Below are 10,121 nucleotides of genomic sequence, written 5' to 3' on the forward strand. Positions count from 1 at the left end.
TTTTGTAGGATGCAGCAAAAGGATAAGTCTTTTTTTTTTACGCATTTCAGTTTCTTATAGAGGTGGGTGGTGAAAGACATTAGAGACCAAAGAGGGTCGTGGGACGATCGTTACCAACGGCAAGAAAATACTTAAGGCTGAATTTTGTGTATTAAAGGGCACATTTTTCGAGCGCTTCTGTTTCTCGTCAACTTTTTTATTATCGTAACACGCGGGCAGCTTCAACGTCGCCGAACTTCTTGAACTGACAATCACTTTGAAGTTCCGTATCTTTTACGACAACGGGATAAAGAAAAAAAAAAAAGAAACCGGTTCGTTAACTTGGGTGAAATAAAAAATTCGAATTTCCGTGACTTTTCTTTCTTAACCCCAAACTTAAATAGCTTCGGCGTCAACGTAACCCATCCTATTGTATTTACAAAGTTGATGCGTCAAAGTGTATATAAATTCAATGAAATCGAAGGAATACAAACCACTCGTTATACAGTAGCCTGTATAAAAATCTTCTCACAAGAAGATATACTCGAGGGGGTTGATTCAGAAAGGAAATCTGGCAGGAGTCATATTACGCTTGCGAAATTTCCCACAAGGGATTTTACCTACGCTAAAGTACAGTTACGCGTGCATATACATGTATACGTCTGATGTAATAAAATGAACCTCGCAGAGCGAATCCCAAGTTTCCTTTTATCGTTCGCGCTTCGTAATCAAAGTGTGCAGTAAAATTCGAGAGGATTAATTATTAAAAAGCCTCATTTATATAAATGAGATTCAAGTAGCCGTAAAGGGGATTTTGCACCTGAAGTGACGTTAGTCTCGCTGCTGGCACGTTCTTACGTCCTGTCGCATGGAACGTGTGACGCGACGAGTGCCTTACTTTATTAACGTAATAAATAATATCTCCGAGCATTGTGCAAGCAATGGGATCAGGAATTATTACCAGACGTTATACGTGCCAGCCAAAGACCACCCTCAGAGGTAACGTATTGGACGAATCGTAAATTCACCACTCAACCGAATCCTCCCTTAATTTATCAACCGCAAAGATAGTGCCCTGAAGGCTTACATCCGTAGGATGATATCAAATACGAATTATATAGACGCGACTATAGTAACGATATTACGACTCGGTCACACGAGTAACATATAAGGTATAACGTTATATCACTACGAAGCGCATTGCGAAATCGTTGCCGTTTCACCCGAGCCATAAATCTGCGAGCGTAAAATGTCCGTAAAGCCACTTTAACGTCCGCCCTGTAATATTCCAATGGGTCGTGAGCTGCAGGATGCTCTTTGAATTTGTGACGTAATAAAGTCTATGACGTCACCGGATACAAATGTGTTAAAGAATTTGTTCCGGTAGTAAGGTCCATTGAAAAAGTGTGAAACGAGAGCGATGGAGGAGAAATAAATCAAGAGAAAAATAATCGCGTTAACATTCGCTACAATTTTTCGGGCATTACTTTAAATCACGCTAATTAACGGCACGACACATTTTTTTCTGTACAAAATTAATTATTTCTTATCCCGCTCGGTTGATCTGTACAATTAATTAGCACGTTGACTATGCACAAAAATTTATTACGGAGAATTAGAAAAAAAGATTCACTAGTCTCAATGTAATAATTAATGTAACCATTGGGGCTGTGATTAAGCGAAGGATTCATAATATATTTCAGGTAACCACGAAACTCAGCGACACAGAGGGTGCGATGGGTTAATAAGCTCCTGTCGTGGCAATATATACTTTGCGCTTGCAGCATCAAGGGAAAGCATACGAGAGTCTGCGGCAGGAGCGTCAAACATCGTTAAACTACCCCTTGCGGTAAAGAAACGAGGCTACGAGCTTTCCGCAACTCACGATTTCGTGTAAGCAAACACACGGCTGGAAAAGGGTCCCGGCAAATGTCCTCCGTCTCCTCGGCATTGAGAGACGCGTTAATGCGGCACGAAAATGGGGGATAAACAGAAGCAAGAAAGAAAGAAAGAAAGAAAAAATATATTCGAGCACTGTGACAATCGTAAGAATAAATCCACGTTTATAAATGTCCTCGCGTTATTTTTCCTTCTTCCTTTTCAAGGCACACTCTCTCTCTCTCTCTCTTTACGTATGGCTATCGACTGTGGGTATCTTATACAGAATTGTTATACAAGATGGCGTTGAATGACACGTGATAATCTGTTATCGATAGGATTTGAGTGGTCGTTACGTAAAGGTATCCTATTGGTCGGAATGACACCCTCAGGATGACATACCCTGTGAGTTATATCTATGGCTATAAGCATATTCCATAACAAAGGTCCTTGAGGAAGGATCTCGGACGTGAAAATAATTCCCTGGGGTTTGTCATCCGCCATACTCGTCAAAGCTGCTTGGTACTCTCGAGGAGGTTGTAGCCAAGGCAAACAGGATGCGAGCCTAGAAAATCCCTGCAGAGACGTTTCGATTAGGTTGATAAGTCCAGCTTTACATGAACCCGTCGTGTGGTGATGATTGCCAATTGAATATTCGCCTTGTCGACAAAGACCACAGCTACAGTGCCCATAGGGATTGCGAAGGAACGCTATTCAGCCCTTCGGCATCCATGACGAAAACTTGTGTAATTCCTTGGCAATGGTGATTTACAATTCCAAACAGGATGTCGTGCAAGCTTCGTCCTTCCTGTTTTATACTGAAATACAATGAGAGCGAGGTCGGTTAGAAATTAGCATTGGAGAGACAGGGAGCGAGAGTTTGTGCCAATATGAAAAACTTACGTGACCAGAACAAATGTTATTCTTTAATCAGACATTGGCTGACTGGTGGAAAAGTTTAAACAGCCGATTGGATCGACGCAGAAGGAACGTCATTGAACTTTCGGCAGAACCAACGACCGAGCCTTGTCTCCGGGGTGATTCAAAAGTAACGGCCTATCCCCGTCGCAGTGCGGGGAAACGTTCAAGCTCTGACTGTCGCAAGCCCCCAAGGAAACCACTCGTCTTACATTATCGGAAACGTCGGAACCATCTGTTCCCAAAGTATGGCATTCCCGAGATAAAGCAACATTTCACGTAGAAAGGAATATCTCCCTGTGCCCAAGAACGGAGACTGGCAGATCATTTCTCAAGGACCGCGCCACAACCTACCGCCGATCCGTCTTTAGACTTTCTCAACAGGCTACTTCTCTGCGTGCACTCTGTACCTCTGCACACAGTGAAAGCCATATACCGTCATTAGTGCAACGTGCTGGAAAACAAATTCTTTAAAATCAATTTACAATAACTCAGATAAGAAATCGAACAAGACCATACAGCAATGACGCTGGTAACTGAATAAAAACGAAGTATCGAGGTTCTCGCTCAAAAAGTGCCATAGGTCGCTGGGTCTTATCGTATAATCTCGAATTTAGCAGACTCAGCTAACCTGTCCAACTCGACCGAGGGACAACGTCTTGATAAGACATCGTGCCCGGGAAGGAGAGCAAGGGGCGAGGAAATTATCGAGAAAAGGGCTACAGAACCAAAGGGAGTGAGGATTTCCAAAGGGTTTGGGACGCTGTCAATAAGGAGACAGGATAAGAGGGAGTCCTGAGGTATCCCCTGATCCTTCTAGGACCCCCCTCTGGCCAAGAAGGATACAAGAGGAAGAATGAGATAGGGGAAAAAAGCATAAATCGAAGAGACTTAAGCGCGTTAAAAATAACACGTCAGTTACACGCGGGATCGAGATAAGACCGATAAGAGCCCCGGGATGAACGATTTTCGTCCCGTCCAACATCCTTAATCCGAATGATAAAATCCGTTACGGCACGAAACAATTGTATAACGTATTAAACGCATTTTTGTGTAACAACGATTATAAAAATTTAACATAAAAATTGCACGATGACAGCCAATGTTATTTTGATAATAGATTTTCGTCGTCCAGCATCGAACATTCTCGAGAGCCGGATAACAGCCAGAAGGGAATAGACGGCAATGAAACCAACCGCGATTCAAAGCTAGATAGAGCGTGTACCACGAATAACAGAGCCATGCGAATCATTAGAGCAAACCGGACGGAAGGCTGAGATCGATACGAGATGAGTTTATGGGTTTCCTGCTGGCTTACAGTCTTATAAGACCAGTAAATAGAACTATTTGTACCACCAGCGCGTGATCACTCGACCGACCCTATTGGATCCTGTCGGACTCTTTTAATTTGGCACAAAGTTTTGCCGTCGGAAACAACAGACAAATAAATCCACCCTCCCGTCGTAATCTCGGATACAAAAGTCCGAGCTACGGTTCCCACGAAGTTCTCAGTGTTTCCAGTGGATTTATTCAGCGCCACGTTATATATCCCGCTCGCAATGGAAAACCATTGTAGAGGAGAAGAGAAAATCCGAGCATCCTAGTTGCCGGTAAATTCAAAAGGAAAACCTAAAAGTACTGAAAACTCATACAATTGGCAACGTGACGCAGCAATACATATACAGATATACGATAGGTGTATTGAACATATGACACAAATTTTTCATTCCGCGTACACTGCCGCTTCGTATTTTCTGTACGAGCGATTAAACCGGAAATCGAAAGGCTTTCACGGGAACCGATGTTGCCTGGTGCATCGGTGCGTGCATTGCTTCGGGTTACACTGTATATGGATGTACAGTAGGCAAGGCACCGGTAAAGTGCACTGAATCGGATGAGCCGCAGAGAAGAACCCTTTATACATCCTTCATACGTTTCTTCCTTCGTCCTGTAGAGCTCAACGATTTACTGGCTTTTTTTTTTAAAAGTGATATGCTAACAAGTTAAATACGCGCCATGGGCATACGGATCTACCTACCCCTTGTGCTTTCTGTATAATGGATTGCGCGATACTCGCGAATGCAACTCCTTGCTGCATATTCATTTTCGGGAAATGATTAACGACACGACGTACTGGGACGTAGTAGATTACCTCACGTGCATTTTACGTCAACGATTTTTCATCAGACTACTTTTTTTCTTACTAAACAATCTTTGTAAGGTAGAAAACTTTGAACGTAATCAAATTAATCTTTTACGGAGCAAAGTGTCGATGACGTCATTCGATAAACGCTAATTGATCGATATGTTTTTAAAAGTTCTTTTTCGTTCTTATTGAAAAAAAAATTCAATGTAAAAAATTATTTTTATAGACTTCGCGAAGCTGATTGGTCGGGTGATGCGTGTGAATTTGCGACTGTTCGACAGCCAGTGTTAATATGTTAAAAGAAGTTCGCGTTTGGTTAGAAAAACAATAAAATCAAAAAACTGTTAAAATTCATCCGACAATCCATGGACGGACTATAATTGATTCGCGTGATGATTTAATTAATAAAACAAACACGGCGCATCGCAACAGTACGTTCGATTATTCGATTGCGATTTCTCTACTCGTGATTTTGATCCAATGCATAATCGGCCCCGAGAGGTTAATACGCATTAATGAATTTTCATTTGCACGTGCATTAGCCGATAATCCTTTAAATTCAGTCGGGAATAATACGACAGCTGATAAACGACAGGTTATCCCACGAAACACAACGAGTTTTAATCAGCGAGCCAGTAAATTCGTTATTTTTCAAATCGTACCCTCAAAATGCATATACTGGACATGAAACCTATCGCGAAGCACATTATCCATTAATCATCGACTTCGGTCTTCGGAATTAGCTCAGTACTACCGGCAGCTCTTGCCAATTTGTATTCGCGGATGTATACGATATGCGAAAAAGTGTTGAGTCTCCTTTTCCCATACTCCCTACATCCGCATAATCCCTGGAATAACGAGAAATAAAATTTCCCAGGGGTAGAAGGAGTACACAGAAGCCAACCGTGGATATAACAAAAAAAAATTCGTTTTTCGAACATCGTTAAATGAAAAGACGTTTTTTTTTTTCTTTCGAAACCACGCAAAAAATTCCATCGTAAATTTAAATTCAATTTTGAAAGCATTCCTATAACCCGAGTAAAAAATATTTTCAAAATCCTCTCTCCTAGTCACTGTGATTATTTGCATGCTTTCAACACTGTCAATATTTATCAATCTACCATATACGGATGCTGCGTCACGTGCGAGTGACAGATTTGCCAGATAAAGTATCGCATGCATTTTTTTGCAGCTGATTTAAGACGCATCATAGGAATAGTCCTTTTTCGTAATTCAGACAAGACTGTCCTTAAAAAAGTATAATAAAAAATATTTCCAAAAAACTACGAGCTCCTAAACAAAAGCGATGAATCCCTGGTTGAAAGGTATGCGGGAGTCTCTCCAACGATTTCTGCACGTGACAAACCGTCGAGTGTTTTGACCTTATGACTTATGACCATTAAGACTTCTTCCTGGTTAAACTTCAAGTATACAATTTCTTAGAGTTCACGAAAAATCTCCTGGAAGCAAAATTCAAATGAGATTCATTAATTCGTACGAAATCTAAATAATAAGATTTTCTTCATGGGAAAAATCAATCATAAATTACATTTGCAATGAGTAGCAACATCCAAGTCAATAATTGACACAGTGTATAGGGAAGACTATCTTCATCGAAAAAAAAAAAGAAAAAAAAAACATACTATGTAATCAGTATCGAACGAATAGTTCTGTTTAACGTTATTTTTTTTTTATCACAAGAATCAATACTATATCGATCACAAACCATAATACAAGATGCATCCAGTAACTCGTCTAACCCAGTGAACTTTAACTATCAATTTCCACAGTCGTCGTCCTATACCTATAGTCTATGTAATATGCATCATGTGAAATCACACACGATAGTTGTATCGATTAGAAAATATAAAAAATATACACCCTATATATATCCCAGCCATATTTACCTATTTGGACGTTAAACAAATTTCAAGTCAAGATTTTCCCATTTTTTTGGGAAAAAAAGAAAAATTTAATTACGCGTAAGTGAAGTCTGCATTGACCAGAATTTGCATTAATGACAGAATGGGGGATGAAACTATTCAAGCAGTGGTTACAATCGTTGAATGGACGTTCTCAAGATATTCTCAATAAAAATGCCAGCATCCACATTGTTACACGTTGCACAATTTCAACAATAGGACTCAGACAATATATTACATTTGGTCTCCTCCGTCAAGCTACTCCCCCTTCACGTGTAATGTACAGGGTGTACCTGAGCTGACGTTCCCAGGAGATGATGGAGATGCACTTTGCTCCTCATCCGGAGCACAGAAGATCGTTCATCATCTTAGCCAAGTGCTTTTAGACGGTCTGGACCAACAAGAGAAAGATGCTCTCATCTTCGGCATGCGTAACAGGCTAATAATGTGAATCTGCATAAGCTCATGATACATACGATACGCACATACGACACGCATGCTACGCACGATACACGCGTGTAGCAGATTTCGCATCTGGTATCCAGCTAGTACCCAAATGGACCAATGTATTTGTCATTAGGGTGCCTTCTGTACATGACAGTGCCAGTCTACATGGACCAAGCGAAGCAAATGTGGCGTATTCACGAATATCAATGATAAGAGACGTCTGTGAAGATAAGCATAAAATTGTTAAAAATAATTCTATATGGAATATGAGTTTTTATAAAAAAATACAATTTTATCTCCATGCATGGATGCTGCGCAGACATTCATCAGTCTTATAGGATTGTTCGAGGATGCTGTGTTTTTCAGATCAAATCCCAAGAGATAGGCTGAGGATAATCTGATTAATAACTAAGTAAACTTTTTCAGTTACATATAAGAGTATAATGTCGATAATGTCTTCGGGTCGATTGAGCTTTGCTTTGATTATCTAATTTCATTGCGCAGATCCGCAGTTAGTAAGGATGGAGATAAAAGACGAAAAACTTTTGGCGGATGCTGTAGGAAAAAGCATTGACGACTTTGGATACTCTCGGATACTAAGAAAAAAATGACCACCGATCGTAACCAAATATTTTTTTACGCAGACAAACAATCCTAATTGTAAGTAAATAATATTAGCACTCATTTATCGCCCAGAATTCTTGGTCTTCCTCGAGCTTTGTTTTTAGGCCGTAACTCGACAACCGGAAGATTGTATATACATACATATACATATATACGGATGTAGCTTTAGGGAGCACAGAAACTTTTACTCGAGAGACTTCGATGATTTATGGAAACTGAAATTTGATATAGATTATTTAATGTATCATGTATCACGATTTACTTGTGATGGACTGATTTTCATCCAAGGATTAATCCGAACGAAATAACATGGGCATATGCTTTTAACCTCAAAAGAGTCTGTAATTTAGATTTCATGTATTTCCACGTCTCTATCATTTTTTGTCTGTATTTGATATTATGGCGGCGACAACTCCCTATCGAGCTAGCAATACCGTATTTTTTTATGAAAAACATTCGACTTGGTAATGAAGCATTAAAACAAGCTGCTAGCTGGAAGTTGGTCAATTATTGACGTTATAGAAAAGTCTGTCAAGTTTATTAGACGTAAAATGTCACGAGTCGTATTGCAAGTCAATCGACTGATGGAAAACGTAAACAAACAATTGCCAGTTGCTGGATGACGTAAAACGTAAAAATAAAATGTCGAAAAGAAAGTAAATTTATGTTTCCTCTTATACGTAAATGGGTACTCTGCGATTAAGACAAACGACTTCTGCAAAGTAAAAAAAGAAGAAAAGGTACAACGACGGAACTTACGAATGGTTTTAATCTGGCAAATTAAGGGTGCAGCGTCGCAACGTCTCAGCGTCTACGAGAGATCGACTGATTGTCACGTTTATGAATTCTCGAGAAACTTCGCTAATCGAGACTATGTAAAAGCGTGATGGACGGCAACCCACAATTCTGACGTACTCATTCTCAGCGACGGCAGTCAATTACGCGATATTCTCTTCTATTCTATATAGTTTTGTACCTTTATTTTCTAGTCCAATATCCACCATTATATCTTAACAATTGATGCTCCGTGAAATATTTATCATAGAACCTTGACAATGGTTACCCATACCAACTTTCTAAGTAATCTGGCTCAGTCTTCACAATGCCATTATCTGAGGGGTAAATAAATACAATCAACGTATCAGCTGTCGTAATAATATAAACTTTTTATAAATATCGCCCATTAGGATAATACTTCAAGTAGTCAACAAAGTGCACTCTAGCGAGTCGACAATTTAACAATCTAGTCATAGGATGCATTAGAGCAATGAAATTTAATAATGGTTTATAGTGCACTCTAGTTTAATGCAGCTCATCAAATAAGCCATAATCTGTATAATATACTAAATACGACAAAATCCAATGACGTATAAAGTTTAACGATTGACCTCTGTAAAAGTTATAATTGACTTGTGTATCATCAATAATTATTTTGTAGGTTAAGCAAAATTCATATTTGACGATTAAAACGTTAAGCTGTTAAAGACGTTGGATGGTAAAATTTGTGTGTGATTTTTTATCATGAACTTAGAGATACCTTGTATAACTACGTTGTATATTCACTCACGAATAGTTCTCCACTCGTTATTGTCCTCTAGCTAGTTGTGAATAAATAATGATAATAACAGAAAGTGGATTCTATTCGTCTTGTACTTCGTACAAGATGAAAGTATCGCTAGACTATCTATTGGAATTCATAGTTCGATATAAAATTTAGAGTGAAATTAAAAAGGTAAAGCAACTGTACCTGAACATCTTTCTGGAGATAAATAAATTGCAGGGCTGACACAATAACACAATTAAATTTCTGTTTACGAACTCTCGATGGCTCACTATACAATTTTCTGATTCGTAAGCTCCAAATTATAATACAGCATACAGAACGATTGTTTTATTAAAAGCGCTGAACGAATTATGGTTTTTCACTGTAGAAATTATATATCGGACGAATTCGAAAACAATATTTTCTTTTCACTCACCGCAATGAGATGTTCCACCGACGCTTTTTACACGTACGAGTTAGGTATTTATTTTGATTTCACTTCACTTGTTAGAATATACAATAACACAATTAAAAAGAATGCAATTCGATCAGACGTCAACTCTCGTGCGAGGCCTCCACGTGACTGGTACAAGGGAAAGCCGCGCTCCTAGCAAACAGAATTTTCCGATTGCGCAAGTCTTCGTAGTTACGGGAAGAGGAAAAA

General features: G+C 39.3%; 1 protein-coding gene across 5 annotated transcripts in view; it reads right to left on the reverse strand.

The window, feature by feature from the left end:
• Nucleotides 1-10,115, reverse strand: part of LOC107272659 — a 17,987-nt gene extending 7,872 nt beyond the window's left edge. Inside the window, exons 1-2 of one of the 5 annotated variants that reach the window (XM_025089911.1) lie at nucleotides 9,894-10,115; nucleotides 2,475-2,675 (exon numbers count right to left, since the gene is read on the reverse strand). Coding sequence is in view for 1 of the 5 variants with exons in the window: in XM_015750030.2 (XP_015605516.1) it covers nucleotides 2,260-2,296 (37 nt within the window). In the remaining 4 variants the exon portion in view is untranslated. Of the gene's footprint in view, nucleotides 1-2,259; nucleotides 2,453-2,474; nucleotides 2,676-2,760; nucleotides 3,772-9,661; nucleotides 9,697-9,893 lie in introns of those variants that run through there. The other 4 variants (XM_025089910.1, XM_015750033.2, XM_015750032.2 and 1 more) reach the window with 4 other exon arrangements.
• Between the last annotated feature and the right edge of the window lie 6 nt (nucleotides 10,116-10,121).

Source organism: Cephus cinctus, unplaced genomic scaffold, assembly GCF_000341935.2.
Source record: "Cephus cinctus unplaced genomic scaffold, Ccin1 Ccin1_scaffold1205, whole genome shotgun sequence".
Taxonomy (NCBI): Eukaryota; Metazoa; Arthropoda; class Insecta; order Hymenoptera; family Cephidae; genus Cephus; species Cephus cinctus.